Source organism: Carcharhinus amblyrhynchos, chromosome 17, assembly GCF_965287045.1.
Source record: "Carcharhinus amblyrhynchos chromosome 17, sCarAmb.v2.hapA, whole genome shotgun sequence".
Taxonomy (NCBI): Eukaryota; Metazoa; Chordata; class Chondrichthyes; order Carcharhiniformes; family Carcharhinidae; genus Carcharhinus; species Carcharhinus amblyrhynchos.
The window spans coordinates 6,393,169-6,410,784 of NC_137340.1; the positions used below are offsets into that span (position 1 = coordinate 6,393,169).

Below are 17,616 nucleotides of genomic sequence, written 5' to 3' on the forward strand. Positions count from 1 at the left end.
TGGAACAGCACGGCTAAGGAACAGCCTGTTCCCCTTAGTTGAAGGGTCAGTCACGAGGGGACATAGGTTCATGGAGAGGGGCAGGAGGTTTGCGGTGGGGGGGGCGGGGGGGGGGGGGGGGAAATGCGAGGACCAACGTTTTTACCCAGATGGCGATGAGGGTCTGGAATGCGCTGCCTGGGAGGGTGGTAGAGGCAGGATGCCTCATATCCTTTAAAACGTACCTGGATGAATACTTGGCACGCCGTAACATTCAAGGCTCTGGGCTGAGTGCTGGTAGATGGGAATAGGTGGGAGGTCAGATATATCACAGGCTCGATGGGCCAAAGGGCTTCTTCTGCACTGTATGATTCTACAATTGTAAAGCAGAAGGTGCTTTCGATGGGGTATAAAAGGGTAGGGTTGGTGTTGACCGTATCTCTTTTGCTTCCTGCCAAGCTACCCATATTCTATTGTATAATATGGGCGGCACGGTAGCACAGCGGTTAGCACTGCTGCTTCACAGCTCCAGGGTCCTGGATTCCATTCCCGGCTCGGGTCACTGTCTGTGTGGAGTTTGCACATTCTCCTCGTGTCTGCATGGGTTTCCTCCGAATGCTCCGGTTTCCTCTCGCAGTCCAAAGATGTGCAGGTTAGGTTAATTGGCCATAGTGTCCTGGGTTGTGTAGGTTAGAGGGATGAGTTGGTAATACATTGGGATAGGGCCTGGGTGGGACGGTGGTCGGTGCAGACTCGATGGGCTAAATGGCCTTTTTCTGCGCTGTAGGGTTTCTATGGTTTCTTTCTAATACACTTAACAGCACTTCCATAAGGGGCGGCCACACAGGAGATCTGCCAGTCCCACACTTCCGCTCCTCCAGGCAACTTAGTCACCTTGAAGGATCACGGCACATTCACCTGGTAACACTTCACAAACTCAAACACCAGATGCAGGATGCCTTCCGTCCCTACATTAACCTCAGCGCGAACCCAGTGATACCTGACAGCAATTAACCTTGTTGCCCTGAAGGGACACACCTACTTTTCACGCGGTGTAACGTTGCTGACTTTACAAAGTATTGTATCCTCTGACTCACCACAAGCATTACTACTGGACGTTTTCTAGTAATAACAACCAGCGGGTGGTTTAAAATTGTGTTTGGAATTATACATGCTGTGTCTACCATGCAGGAGCATCATATTTGTGTGTCGTTGTATTATTCAGCATTCCTCGAAAACTGCACAAGGTAATCACAGGAGATTCAGTCCACCTTGTTGTCCAACGAGGGGCATACACGCGGTGGGTCGTGCGAGGCTGCTCTTGGATGTTGAGAGTAACCCAGTGCTTCATGCCGTTAGTGTACACTTAAACTGGACCAACTGACGGGCCACACAACAGCTCAGTGACTATCACCGTTTGCTGTGCAGATACATGGATTTGGGTCGGTGTCTGCGGGAGTTTGCACATTCTCCTCGTGCTTGTGTGGGTTTTCTCTGGTTTCCTCCCACACCCCAAAAAACGTGCTCTCAGGCTGATTGGTGTTAACAAATCGCCCCTAAATTAGTCCTCCCTCAATCTTCCCCAATAGGTGTAGACAAAGGTCATGGGTAGAGGAGGGCACTCAATGTTAAAATGGCGGCGTGGGTTCGTTGGGCCGAAGGGCCTGTTTCCCGTGCTGTGTTGTTCTTTGTTAAACTTTCCTCACATCAGCCGGGGACTCCACTGCTCTTCACAGATCCGCACTTCCATTTGGTCAAAGATGAGCAGGTTAGGTGGATTGGCCATTCTAAATTGTCCCTTAGTGGGATTAGCAGGGTGACTACATGGGGTTATGGGGATAGGGCGGGATTGTATTCTGTGCAGGCTCGATGGGCCAAACGGCCACCTCCTGGCCTGTGGGGATTCTATGATTCTAGAGTTCCGACGTCCAAATTTTCCTTAATAAGTGGAACGCGGAAGTCGGGCAGAAATTATTTTCCCTTGGAGAAGAGTTTTTCTGTATGTCAGAGAAAATTGGCTCACGACCTTTACTTTGTACTGTTTTTAAAGACACGACACACTTCCTAACACGTAACACTCACTGACACGCATGACAGTGTGACATCTGCTCCTTCAAAGCGACAGGTTGGTTGATGACATCTAAAAAACCCTGCCTCCAGGTTCGAAAACACAAACATGAAGTGATTGGCCCTCTGACCTTTGTTTTAAAAATAAATGCTACGAGTTCATTGGCAAAACGCGACAAGATGCAAAACTGAGATAGAGACTGACAGTATGAGCACGCTAACACGTAGTTTCAAAGATTTAGTATCAGCTATAACATTCACCCTACACAGGGTGCCAGAAATGACCATCTCCAGCAGCACAGACTCTAACCATTACCCCTCGACATTCACTGGCATTGCTGTTGCTGAATCCCACACCACCAACATCCTGGAGCTTATCATTGACCAGAAAATGAACATATTAAGGTGCAACAGCACAACGGTACAGCGCATAGCACTGCTGCCTCACAGTGCCAGGGTCCCGGGTTCAATTCCCACTGTCTCTGCCACGTCTGCACAATCTCCCCGTGTCTGCGTGGGTTTCCTCCAGGTGCTCCAGGTTTCCCCCCGCCCACAGTCCGAAAGATGTACTGCTCAGGTGCATCGGCCATGCTAAATTCTCCCTCACTGTGCCTGAACAGGCACCAGAATGTGGCGACTAGAGGATTTTCCCAATAACTTCATTGCAGTGTTAATATAAGTCTACTTGCAACACTAATAAATAAACTTTACTGCAGCTTAGAAAAGGTCAGAAGCTAGGAATCCTGCGGCAAATAACTCATCTCCAGAATCTCCAAAGCCTGCCCAGTGTCTACAAGGTACAAGTCAGGAGTGTGATGGAAAACTCTCCATTTCCCTGGAAGGGTGCAGCTCCAACACCATCCAGGACAAAGCAGCCCCTGCTTACCCAGCATCCTATCCACCACCTTCAACGAAGGGGAAATACTTTCTGGATCAAGTGAGAAAAAGCAGTGGGTCGGGACTAATCAGGGAGCTCGCTTAAAGCACAGTCACTATGGTCCACGGGACCTCCTGTGTTGTACAATTCTATATTTCTAACTCAAAGGGGAAAACAAATTAAGATGGGAAATGGAATTTAAGAAATCTGTAATGCAAACAGCAACAGAATTCATTTTGAAGCTGCTTACCAGGTTCATAGTTAAGTAAATATAAACTGGTAGCGAGTGGAACATTTGGATTGTCCGAAATGTAAACCAGAGATTCCTTTGGAGTGATAAAAGGCTTGGTTAGAGTGGATAGAGTGAGAATGTTTCCTCTTACGGGGAAGAGCATAACTAAAAGCCATCAATGTAAGACAGTCACCAAGAAATCGGGAATTGAGGAGAAAGATCTTTACCCAGAGAGTAGTGAGACTGTGGGTTTGGCTAGCACAATGAGCGGCTGAGGGGGTTTGTGTTAAACTGAAGCTGGGTGAGTATACGGGAGACAGCTGCAGTGGTACTGTCACAACGTTAGCAATCCAGAGACCCAGGGCAAGATCGGGAGACTTGGGTTTGAATCTCACCATGGTAGATGATGAAATTAGAATTTAGTTTAGAAACATCTGGAATTAAAAGCCTGATGAAACCATTGTCATAAAACCCACCTGGGTTCGCGAGCGTCTTCGGGGGAAGGAAATCTGCCCGGGTCTGGCCTACATGTGACTCCAGAGCCACAGCAATGTGGTTGACTCTCAGATGTCCTCTGAAATGGAGGGATGGGGTGAACAATAAATGTCGGCCCAGCCAGCAATGCGACATGCCATAAGATGAATAAGAACAAAATATGAGGGGACGGAGTGATGGGTAACCCAGACTCGTGAGTGGGCCGCATGAGAGGTTCGATTTAATCGCAGTTGGCCGCAAGATTGAAATCAGGCTTGTTCACTAGCCATAACCATTGAATTAGCGTAACTTCTCTTAATTCACTGAATATTTCATAGTGAGTTACAGAAAATGTATCATCATTTATACATTAGTGGAACTGTCATCGAGTTCAAATGGTAAAAGCAAAAGAAATATTGACATTTTGGACAGAGGGAGAGCACGGCTCTCACAGTCAATGTTGTGAGCAATCAACATTCACCTCACTTCCCTTCCCCTTGTTTTACGAGGATATCACTGCAGTCACACCAGGAGGAAAGAAACTACGTGGGTGGGTATCAGTGGATTGTGGCAACAGTTAACAAAATGTCTAATTGGCCACACTCAGATCCCAGATGAGCTGCCTGTGGCCTCCAGTCTCAGGCCGTCCACTATTGGGAGAGAAAGTTCTGATGATAGATTTCAATGAGGAAAGGAGGATGGAGGCTCCAGTCAAGCAACTGGTTGGGCCAAATTGCCTGTTTCTATGCTGTAGCATTCTGTCCCTGCACCAATGCACAGCAGCAGCCATGTACCAGCCACAAGATGCATTGCAGTAACTCGCCAAGGCTCCTTCAACAGCACCTTCTAAACGTATAACCTTTACCACCTAGAAAGACAAGGGCAACAGTCGCATGGGAACACCACCACCTCCTGGAGGTTCCCCTCTAAGGCAATCACCAAACCGGCTTGGAACTGTATCACTGCTCCTTCACCGTCACTGGGCCAAAACCCTGGGGTCCCCCACCCTGACAGCAGTGTGGGTGTACCAACATCACATGGACTGCAGCAGCTCAAGAAGGCAGCTCACCACAACCTTCTCGGGGACAAATAGGGATGGGTAATACATGTTGGCATAGCCACTGAGGTCCGCATCTCATGAAAGAATAAAAACATTACGCTAATAATACGATTCCCAACTAATGAAACAACTCAAAGGTGAACTCCACAGTGACATTTAACAGCTGATAATGGAAGCTTCCAATACAAATCCTATTCAGCGGCTGTTTAATTGAACAGGTAGCCGTTTGTGTATTCCAGGCCAGAATTGGTTTGTATCACATGTTGTTTTAGTTAGTGTAATTAATTAATTGGCACATACGCAAAACAAGCTGATAACAACTCATTTGTATATTTAGCAGACATAAGCAGTTGTCAAATTAGCAGCTTAATTTAAGAGGTCGACCCCAAATTACAAAATCCCTGCAGTGCAGAAGGCCGTTTGGCCCATTGAGCCTGCACCGACAACAGTCCCAGCCAGGCCTTTGCACTGTAACCCCATGGCATTTACTCCACTAATCCCCCTGACACTAAGAAGCAATTTAATATGGCCAATCTGCCTAACCTGTGCATCTTTGGACACTAGGGAGCAATTCAGCATGGCCAATCCACCTAGCCTACACATCTGTGGGAGGCAGCTGTAGCACCCAGTGGATCCCGCGCAGACATGGGGAGAACATGCAAACTCCACCCAGACAATGACCTGAGGCTGGAATCGAACCCTGGTGCTGTGAGGCAGCAGCGCTAATCAGCGTCCCACTGTGCCAACCCCTAACGTAATTTGATTAGTAGCTGCAGAACTGGAAAGTAGATCGATAGCTCACTCCCAATTAGCATTCTGAGCTTCGTGGCATTCCTGGGGTATGTTTTTGCCCATCCTCGGCAGGGCCTTGTGTTACTACTGGTCTCCACCTGAGGGAGATGGAGAGTGAAAAGCAGAAAAGATCACGCTGGACAAGACACGTTCCACAGTAACCATTGCGGAGCGCGAGATGGTCACACGCACAGCGTGGAAGGAGAGGAGAGGAACATTTGTTCTCAGAAAGTTAGCTATTCTGGATCAACACACTGGGCCCCAGGCATGCCTATCAAGCCACCACCTTTAAGTCCTAGTTAGCGTCCAGTTGGTCCCTTGCTTCAGGATAGTTGGCCGTGTGGAACCCTGGTACACACAAAGCAAACTTTTAAATCCCTCTTCATTACTGCGGCTGATGGGAATGGCTTACTGTTGCAGAATTAATCTGCAGTCGCGTCATAACTTGCAATAAAACACACCGGAAGATTTGTGTTCAGCAAAAAAAAAAACTACCTTTGATATTGTGCTGACAAAATGGGTACTCTGCAAAATCCTTCTCACTTTACAGCACTATCAATCATATTTATATTCACCACATGCATTAGCTCTTGGATTCCACATTTGTTACAATTCCTGATGACTTTACCATATTCTTTGAAACTGCAGTGGCGTTGGGGCAGAGGAAGCAGTGGGACGGTGGCACACTGTAACCATGTTGGCAAGACGTTATTGTAAGTAGGCCAGTTATTGTGAAATGGGCCCTGCCACTACACTAGGCAGTAAAGATTCAGAACGATCCTAACAACTCAAAATTGGGCATTCACGAGATGCTGCAGGCCATTTCCACCATAATCTGTAACCTCTTGGTCCAGCAGAGCCCTCACTCCAGCGTTAACATCAGGCCAGTGAGCAAACCCTGGTGCAATGAGTGTTTGGATGAGGCACTAATGTGGTGCAGCTCTAACACAGGACCCAGGCTACACATAGAGCAAAGCCACCCCAAAACCCAGGGTCAGATCTGAGCTCTGCAGTCCAGCCACGAGTGATGGTGGACGATTAAAGAGCTGACAAGAGGTCCAGAAATATCCCCATCCTCAGTGGCAGGGGAGCCCAGCACATCAGTGCAGAGATAAGGCTGACACATTCGCAACAATCTTCAGGCAGAAGTGCCGAGGGGATGAACCATCTCAGTCTTCTCCAGAGGTCCCCGCCTTTACCGTCCACAGCTTTCCAATTCACACCACGTGCTATCAAGAAACTGTAAGGTAATCTGGATACAGCAAAGCTATAATCCCTGACAACATTCCTGCTGTAGTACTGAAGACTTGTACTCAGTGCTAACCAAGCTATTTCAACACAGCCACAACTCTGGCATCTACCCAACAAATTGCCCAGGTTATGTTCTATCCACAGAAATGCAGAACCCAACAAACCACTGCACTATCCATCAACTCTCATAAGAAATAGGAGCAGGAGTCGGCCATCTAGCCCTTCGAGCCTGCCCCGCCATTCAATAAGATCATGGCTGATCTGATAGTGGTTCAGTTCCACTTATCCGCCTGCTCCCCATAACCCTGAATGGTCAAAAATCTATCTGTGACTTAAACACATTTAATGAGGTAACCTCCACCGCTTCAATGGGCAGAGAATTCCAGAGAGTCACTACCCTCTGGGAGAAGAAGTTCCTCCTCAACTCCGTTCTAAATTGACTCCCCCTTATTTTGAGGCTGTGCCCCCTAGTTCTTGTTTCCTTCCTAAGTGGAAATAATCTCTCTGCTTCATTCATCAGCAAAGTAATGAAAGATGTTTCTGACAGTGCTATCGAGAGGTCCTCAAAAATAACCTGCTCACCATTGCTCAGTCTGGGTTCTGCCAGAAACACTTGGCTCCTGATCTCTTATGACAGCCTTGGACCACCAAGGACAAGAGATTGAAATCCAGAGGTGAGGAGAGGTCAACTGTCCTTGACATCAAAGGCAGCATTTGACTGAGTAGGAAACTCTCTGCTGGTTGGAGTGATACATGGCGCAAAGTAAGATGGTGGTGCTGGTTGGAGGTCAATCATCTCAGTCCCAGGACATCACTGCAGGAGTTCCTCAGGGTAGCGTCCTAGGCTCAACTACAGCTGCCTCATCGCAAGGTAAAGTGGGAATATCCGTTGGTGGTTTCAGTATTTATACCATGTGCAACTCAGGCACTGAAGGAGTCTGCATTCACGTATAGAACATAGAACAGTACAGCACAGTACAGGCCCTTCAGCCCTCAATGTTGTGCCGAGCTTTGTCCAAACCCAAGATCAAGCTATCCCACTCCCTGTCATTCTGCTGTGTTCCATGTGCCTATCCAATAACCGCTTGAAAGTTCCTAAAGTCTCCGACTCCACTATCACAGCAGGCAGTCTATTCCACACCCCAACCACTCTGAGTGAAGAACCTACCTCAGACATCCCTCCTATATCTCCCACTATGAACCTTATATTTATGCCCCCTAGTAACAGCTACATCCACCCGAGGAAATAGTCTCTGCACGTCCACTCTATCTATCCCCCTCATTATCTTATAAACCTCTGTTAAGTCGCCTCTCATCCTCCTCCGCTCTAAAGAGAAAAGCCCCAGCTCCCTCAACCTTTCCTCATAAGACCTACCCTCCAAACCAGGCAGCATCCTGGTAAATCTCTTCTGCACTCTCTCCAAAGCTTCCACATCCTTCTTATAGTGAGGTGACCAGAACTGAACACAATATTCCAAATGTGGTCTCACCAAGGTCCGGTATAGTTGCAGCATAACCCCACGGCTCTTAAACTCAAACCTCCTGTTAATAAACGCTAACACACTGTAGGCTTTCTTCGTGGCTCTATCCACTTGAGGTGCAATCTTCAGAGATCTGTGGATATGAACCCCAAGATCTCTCTGTTCTTCCACATTCCTCAGAACCCTGTAATCCGCATTCAAGTTTGTCCTACCAAAATGAATCACCTCGCATTTATCAGGGTTAAACTCCATCTGCCATTTTTCGGCCCAGCTCTACATCCTATCAATGTCTCTTTGCAGCCTATAAGAACCCTCCACTCATCCACTTCTCCACCAATCTTGGTGTCAGCAAATTTACTAACCCACCCTTCAGCCGCCTCCTCCAAGTCATTGATAAAAATCACAAATAGCAGGGGACCCAGCACTGATCCCTGTGGTACACCGCTGGTAACTGGTCTCCAGTCTGAAAATTATCCCTCCACCACCACCCTCTGTCTCCTATGAGATAGTAAGAAGTCTCACAACACCAGGTTAAAGTCCAACAGGTTCACTTGATAGTAAACGCCACTAGCTTTCGGAACGCTGTTCCTTCGTCAAGCCAATGGAGAGTTCTGATCACAAACAGGGCATTTAAAGGCACACACAGTTTACAGAATACTGATCAGAATACGAGTCTTTACAGCTAATCCACTATTCAATGAGATAGCCAGTTATTTATCCAATTGGCCAAATTTCCCTCTACCCTAGACCTCCTTACTTTCTTCATGAGCCTACCATGGGGAACCTTTTCAAACGCCTTACTAAAATAAACAACAACATTTTAACAACACCTGGGCTGATAGGTGGCGAGCAATATTCACACAACACAAATGCCAAACAACGTGCCCCTCCAATAAAACAAAACTGAAACATTTCCCCCAGACATTCAGTAACATCAGTATTACTGAATCTCCTGGTGGCTATCGTTGACCAGAAATCTAACTGGACCAGCGGGAAAGATATCTTGGCTAGAACAGCAGGCTGCTTGTTACCTGGGAAGCGACTAATCTCCCGACTCCCCAAAGCCTGGCCACAAATCTGGAGTGTGGTGGAATTCTCTTAATTTGCCTGGATGAGCGTAATGCCAACAACACTCAGCTTAACATCATCCAGGACAAAGCAGCTTTCTTGACTGGTATCCCATCCGCTATCTTAAACATTCACTCCATCCTCTGACACACAGTGGCAGCCCGTGTGTGCAATCTACACGGCGCACTGCAAGGTACCTTCAACAGCACCTTCCAAACCCGCAGCCTCTACCACCTCGAAGTGCAAGGGCAGCAAATGGGTGCTTGGGATTGCCACCATCGGCAAGTTCTTCTCCAAGCGACACCCCATCCTGACTTGAAGGTATATTGCTGTTCCTTCACTGTCACCAGGTAAAAATCTCTGCCTGACAGGAATCTGCCTGTACCTATAACACATGGACTACAACAGTTTAAGAAGGTGGCTTGATGCCAGCTCAAGAGCAAGAGAAGGATAGGCATCAAAAACTAGCCTTGCCAATGACGTCCACACCCCATGAGCGAATAGAACTCAGCAAAGTAAAAATTGGTAGAAAAGGCTCGAACACGTTATAGACTCGGAATTTGTCCACCATACTGCTTATTTGATTTCTTTTTCCAATACAAGATGGCAACAGTGTTGGAAAGGATTTCAGAAATATGATCTCTGCAGCCGCCTCGTGACCAGAGCTTGTAATGTATCGTGACAGTTGACATAACAAAACCGAATAATAAATGTTGACAAAAGCATGACCAAAAAAATTGAGACCAATGACAACGCAAGATTTTGCCGAGGTAAAGATCGGAAAGGTCTCAGGTGAACAACAACAATACCTGATAGTGGCCTACGATTTACGTGAAACAAGAAAATCCCAACCTTGCTTCCCTGTCAAATAAACAGCAAATTTAAAAATCACTGCAGAGAAATATCAAACATCACGAATGTCACAATTGCTGAAAACAGTCAAATTGCAAGCAGCTAAATTCCACCAGAGGCCTATTCATTTCAGTGAGAATATCTGCATCTTTTCAGCATTAACTGGATCCAAAATTTAGTCAAAAGATAATGGGGGGGAGAAAAACACCTTTCAAGTTAAAAATCTTGAGCGCAAACTAAGAGAAGGTAAATAAATACTTACCAAGGTCAGCCTTTTCTTTTAATACATCCTTGAAATTGAGCCCACTGTTGAGGGTGCACTGCCTGTATTGATGCAAGGTTTCCTTCAGTCCATTCATACGCAGCTCTTTTCGCTTTGAGGGTTTGAGTGATACAGCCCCAAGGCCCCGTGTCCATGTGCCAAAATCTGAGCATGCCCATTTCATCAGATCATCCAGCTTCACGACAACTTTCTCTGATACAGCGACAACTTCATCCTGCGGAGCAATACCAGAAACAAAGAAATAGTAACACGGCCTTGAGTGGCACACAGCAGCATTCTTTACTTTATAGGAACAGGCCATTCAGCCCAAACTGTCTATGCCAGTGTTTAGGTTCCACTCAAGCCTCCTGCCTTTCCACATCCAAATCTACTGGTGTAACCCTTAATTCCTTTCTCGCTCACACACTTCAGCCACTCATCGTGCTGGCCAGTTCCACATTCTCACCACTCTCTGGATGAAGAACTTTCTTCTGGATTCCCAACTGGATTTCTTGCTGACAATCTTATATCGATGGCCTCTAGTTACCCTCATCCCGCCCCCCCCAGGAAGAAACATTCTCTCTGTGTCCACTCTAACAAAATCTTTTATCATTCTAAAGGAATTTACATTTCAGACAATCCAAATGTTCAACCCACTACAGTTCTAATATTTACTTAACCGTGAATGTGTAAGCAGCACATCAAAGGCTTCAGAATGAATTCTGTCGATGCTTGAATGACAGATTTCTTAAATTCCTGCCCAATCTTATTTTCTCCTTTGCGTCTTGAGTTAGAGATATAGAATTCTACAACACAGGAGGTCACGTGGACCGTCATGACTGTGTTTTAAGCAATTAGTCCCAATCCACTGCTCTTTCTCACTTGGTCCAGAACGTTTTCCCTTTCAAAGTACTTACTCGATTCCCTGTTGAAATTCACCGCAGCTTGTCAGAGAAATAGTCAGGACCCTATCCCTCCGGAGTGCGTGCATCATCACAGTGCACCACTCTTGCCCCAGTCACATTAACTTCTGAATCAAAATGAGTGCTGCAAAATCAACCGGCAACCTTAAGAGTTGCCAATTGCAAAATGGTCACAAACTTATAATTTGTTCTCATTTGCAAAGAGTTGGCAAGGTAAATTTCTACTGGCCAAATAAGAGTCAAATGCAAACATTTGGTTAAGGCAGGTTCAAATAATGAATGTAAACAAGATCTGTGTAATCTTAGTATCAACTGTTAGTGCGATAGTTTGTGTATTGTGTTCAGAAGGTCAATGGACAAGGTTTAAAAGACATTCTACAGGAGCAGTTTCAAACATATATTATATCATTGTCCGGAATCTTAGACTCACTATTATTTTTGTTTAAACTCAGATTCCTTCTAGTCTCATGACACACTGCTGCTTGTCTGATATTTCTAACATGCCTATGATGATAAAGTTGATCTAGTGAAAAGTGTGCCCTTTCCTTTCATTGGAGTATTTGACCAAGATTATTCTGTTGCTTAAATTCTCACCCATTTCCCTCCCCAAATAACCCAAGTTCTAAAAAAAAGTTGAAGTTCCCAATTAAACGTGTTGTAAATTGATTCTCCACCCTCAAACCACAAATGCAAATTTCTTTCTTTAAAAAAAAGCTAATCGTTAATCGATGATGAAACATGCTGCCTGTATTAGTTTGCAGAAATAAGATTTGCGACATAAAGCCAGAGTACAGGAAACCGTGTCAAACATGAAAGGCATTTTTTTCAGGTTTTGTTATCCATTTTGAACCTTCTGTTGCTGGGTGATTTGTTTGAATTCTGTTCCATACTTTACTGCCTTGATGAACACATCTGCTGGCTGTGTAGGCAGAAATGCTTGTAATATGAGAATGTGAAAACAATCACTTCCCCAAGTTCATCAAATCAACTTTCATGCCAGAGTTTCCAGATGCTTTTCCAAATACAATTTTTAACAGTGGGCTTAGAGACTGAGTAAAGATTCGAGCTGTGTCGTACTTTATGCCTGAAGCCAAGTTACTTTTTTTTCCACATATTAGATTGAAACATCTTACTATATATAAAAAAAAGTCCCCGGATACAAAGGAAACAAATGTAGCAGCACATAAAGATTTATTAGCGCCTGTAAATCTCAAGAACAAAGGTTAAGGAGATCGCTTGATATAATAGACTGTACAAAAGCAGAATCAAAAGATTGCCAAAATGCATTTTGCTTTATTTAGTGAAAACATCTAAGACTAGTCTTAAAAGATAGAAAAGTAGTAATAGTTTAGCGCAAGTGTATAATTTTCAGGTAATCATGTTACAGGAAACTTTTGCATGTCACTAAAAATGCCAGTAAACTTTACGATAGAATGTCGCTTACAGTTAGCGGTGAAATTGTATGCACCCATCCATATAATAATGTTAGTTAATGTATGGTTTGGTCTGTTCAACCCTTTGATAAAGCAGCTCGCAAAAGAAAGAAAATCTGTCATGCTGAGAATGTTTCAGTCTGTTGCTTCATGAGGTCAGAGAAAGAATTCCTCAGGTCAAAACAGATTAGTACACCTGCTTCGCTGTCTATTGAATTACTGACCCAGCAGTATGAAAAATGATGCCTACAGGAATGAGTAAAGCCTTTATGTAAAGAGGCTATCTAGTAATTCATATTCTCAAAAATAAACTTCGATTTGCAATGTTATTCCTGTTCTAAAATCAATTAGTAAAGAAAGCACAGCGAAGGAATGCTATAAATCAATGTTAAACTTTTTAACATTAGGAAGCCCAGCAAATAATATAATGGCATATGCATTTTGAACTCATTTTATGAGTGATCATACGATGTGTCAGCACCAACTGAATTGCACTAGCTTCAATTATGGGACCATAATTGGCTGATAAGTCGTAACACCAGACTGCACCCTAGCATTAAAGAAATGCTACATCTGAAACCGTAGCAATTTTAGCAAAAGGCAGCAACAAACTGTATTAAAATATATTTATAGTCGCTTTTTCTTTTCTTGTCCACAATGCTCTCCAGATGGTACCTCTTATTCAAATTACATTCATCATTTTCCATCTTGGAACAGTAACTGCACTTCAAAAGTAGTTAATTAGTTGCCTAGCGGTTTGTGAAATTCGGAGGTTGTGAAAGGTATAAGATTTTCTTTCTTTTTTTGCGAGCTGGTTTATCAAAGAGTTGAACAGGCCAAGCCATACATTCACTAACATTATAATATGGATGGCTGCATGCAATGTTACTGCTAACTGTAAGTGACATTATAAAAGTTTACTGGCATTTTAGTGACATGCAAAGTTTCCTGGAATCTGATTACCTGAAAATTACACACTTGTGGTAAACTGCTGTTCTATCTTTTAAGATGCTTTCACGAAATAAAGCAAAATGTATTTTGGCAATGCTTGATTGGCACAGTGGGTAGCACTGCTGTCTCACAGTGCCAGGGACCCAGGTTCAATTCCCAGCCTTGGGTCACTGTCTGTGTAGAGTTTGCACATTCTCCCTGTGTCTGCATGGGTTTCCTCCAGGTGCTCCAGTTTCCTCTCACAGTCCAAAGATGTACGGGTTAGGCCATGCTAAATTGCCCTATAGTGTAAAAGGTAACTACATGGGGTTAAGGGGATAGGGCCTGGGTGGTACTGTTGTCAGAGCAAACTTGATGGGCTGAATGGCCTCTTTCTGCATTGTAGGGACACCATGATTCTGCTTTTGAACCATCCGTCATATCAAGCAATCTCTTTAACCTTTGTTTTTACAATGGTTGTGGAAGGTGCTATGTAATCACAATGAGCAGCCGCCTACTATTCAACTGCAGCAGGCATCAGCACTCAGCCCACCCCTATTCTCACTCAATATCCAGGCACATGCCTCTGATAATTGCTGGCGAAGCCCAGAACTCCAGACCATCAGTGGTCCTTTGCTGGGGGGCTAGCACAAAGTGAAGCAGTGATTCTGCACTCTGGAGTTTGCAAAGGGTTGGTGGAGAAATCAAAAACAACAACTTGAGATGGGTGTCTTTATCCACTCGATCACTGGAAGATCTTGGCATATTTTCAGTGCCACTTGATTGCATAGTCTATGGTATTGTACAACACAAGAGGCCATTCAGCCCATTGTGTACCCTTTATTATGCGGGTACCCATGTGTCAGCCAGCGTAGTGGCTCCACTTCTTGTAACTCGAGTGCTCGGGAACAGTGAGCACCACCAACCTTTCTGAGCTACATGCCAAGGGACCTCAGGGTCACAAATGTCATGTTTAAATCCCTACCCTCATTAACCTGCGTCTATCTCGAGTTGCTGGCACTAACTGAACTCGGTGTCTGCGACCCAGGATTTTTCCACCAGTCCTTTCTAAACCTCCAGAAAAACTTCAGCCAGACGAGCACTGAGTTATCTGGCCTTCGAGGGCAGGAGCTCTGGGGCAGAAGACTCAAATGTGGGTCATGAGATTTGGAAAGCCCCTACACTGGCAGTCTTTAGTTATCCCCTTGGACTGCTCTGCAACAGATGCATGCTAATGCTTGGCACTCAAGTCATGTGGATCCTTGTTTACAACTTATTTTGATTAGCTTAGCAACTCATCAGTGCTGCATTCCAACGCTGGTCAGTGCAGCTAAGAGGAACTGAAAACTGGAAGGTATCAAAACTTGCACTGACCACCTATATAATCCTTGCACCTTTACAAACAAAGCATGAAAACAGGCCAGAGCACTCAATACACCCTGGATCAGTGCCAAAGGAAACTTGAACTGATCTTCTGTAAAATCTTGCACTCTTAAGAGAACACTGTGTAACCTTTGCAACCCAGTCATTTCACAGTTAAAGTTAGCAAAGAACTGCACAAACTAATTAAAGCTCTGCTAGTCAATTCACAATGCTATGAGGGCGGAATGCTTTATGAGTATTTGGTAACTTAAAACAGTCAGACGCTTGGCACTGAAGTTAAGGTATTTTTCCCTCTCCCCCATCTTCCTGAACAAACAATCATTATTTTTTTTGCGGAAAACAACTTTTAAAGCCTCTAAAATTACACAAGTGCATTTTTACAAATGTTAAATTACATTCTGCGGCTTTTATTTTCCTGGTCCTTTCTACAGGGCTGTTTGTAAACATTAAACCTCACGATATGGCCCTTTATTTTAAATGATGTTACAGGTGATACTATATCTTATTTAAACGTTGTTAAAAACATATCTTCAGTTACTGCCTTCAGTGACCCACTTTAACAGCCTCATCAAGCAGGCAACTCTGCCTGCTAAATTTGAATTCAGAAATAGACAAGTGACTCTTGGGGGTAAAGGATATTGCCGTTTTCCTATTACTGTATTCAAAGCAGCTCACATTATTCAAATAATTGGTATATAAAATGAAAAAAAAACAATAATGCTCTCAGTATCAGAACAGTGCTTATGATTGTAAGAAATGCAAAACTTGGAAAAAATACTGCCAAAAATATACCATACTGTATTTCAGATTTGCATAACTGTATTCATTAGATTTGATCCCCTCTGGGGAGTGTGACATTAATATACTGTACAGTGAAGATGAACTACAATTTATTCAGCTTTGCTGGAATAATTTTCCTTTATGAATACTGAATATTTATACCAGATTTAATATGCAGACACAATTAGCATCTCATGATTCAAAGCACAGCATTAAAAAGGTAGATTAGAGTTTAGGCAATTTTTCAATGAAAAATAGCCTGATTAAGAAACTGTGAGCAAGTACAGAGAAGCATATGCATCTAGCTGCCGCAGAGCACCAAGTCCATTCAGCCTGCTATGCCCGTGCTGGCTCTTTGAAAGATCGACCCATTTAGTATCACTCATAAAAACGTAAGAATTGGGAGGCAGTAGGCCATTCAGCGCCTCAAACCTGCTCTGCCATTCTATAAGATCATGGCCAATCTGACTGCTGCTTTAAGGCCACATTTCTGGCTGTAAAATCCATCTCTACTTTGGATATATTCGATGACCCAGCCTTTTCTGTGGCAGAGAATTCCAAACAGCAACAACCCTCAGAAAATAAATTCCCCCTCACTGCCGTCTTAATTAAGAGACCCTTTACTTTGAAACTGTGGCCCCCCCCAATTCCAGATTCCCCCTGTGAGATTCTCAGCATCCACCCCATCAGACCCTTTCAGGACCTTACACCTTTCAATAAGATTACATTTCAACTCTTCTAAACTCCAATGAGGCCAAACTTTTTCTACTAAGGCATCAAGTCCTCATCCCACGAATTAGCACCATAAATCTCCTCTGAATTGCTTCCAATACAAGTATGTCCTTCTTTAAGCAAGGCGACTGAAACTTTACCAGTATTCGCGATCTTCCTCTCACTCTGATAGATCTCCAATTTTTTTCCCCCATTTTCCAAACACATACCCCATTTCCATTTGAAAGCTACGACTGATTCAGTTTCTGCAGATGTGCACCTGAAATGTGGAAGTATTCCCCGACCACCCACGCCCCACCCACTCTTCCTACTGAGTACATCACTTCCTAAAAATCTGACCAATGTCACCACAGCCTTTCAGCTTTCAGTGGGAGATCACATCTTGCAGGATTTGTCTCAGAGGTGATAGATCCTTGGATCATAGAATCATAGAACCCTACAGTGCAGGGTTTGGCCCATCGAGTCTGCACCGAACACAATCCCACCCAGGCCCTACCCCCATATCCCACCCACTAATCCCTCTAACCTACGCATCCCTGGACACTAAGGGGCAATTTCTTAGCATGGCCAATCAACCTAACCCACACATCTTTGGACTGTGGGAGGAAACCCACACAGACACAAGGAGAATGTGCAAACTCCACACAGACAGTGACCCGAGCTGGGAATCGAACCCAGGACCCTGGAGCTGTCAGGCGGCAGTGCTAACCACTGTGCTACCGTGCTGCCCTGGATGATGTGGAATATCTGGCAAGATACTAAGATCAGACCCATGTCATCAATGGTCTTTTCCTCCTGTTTGATTTACACATACCTTCAAACCATATCTGCAAAAAGGGATCCTAAAGGAATCCAAATGCCAGGATCTATGCAAGGTGGCACCAGAGGGTGGTGACTTCTTGCAAGTTGTGCCCAGCGTAACCTCTAATTCAATCTTTTACTCTCGTTCAATGCTTCTAAGACTTTACTCTAACTTTTTTCTGCACTCTCTCCCCTTCGCTACGCAAGGTATGCTTTGTGTAGCACGCAAGAAACAATAC

General features: G+C 44.5%; 1 protein-coding gene across 1 annotated transcript in view; it reads right to left on the bottom strand.

Moving 5' to 3' along the window:
* Nucleotides 1–17,616, bottom strand: part of arid5b (AT-rich interaction domain 5B) — a 154,172-nt gene that overhangs the window by 133,445 nt on the left and 3,111 nt on the right. The window contains exon 3 of the mRNA XM_080205419.1: nucleotides 10,396–10,630. Coding sequence (XP_080061545.1) covers nucleotides 10,396–10,630 — 235 coding nt within the window. The remainder of the gene's footprint in view (nucleotides 1–10,395; nucleotides 10,631–17,616) is intronic.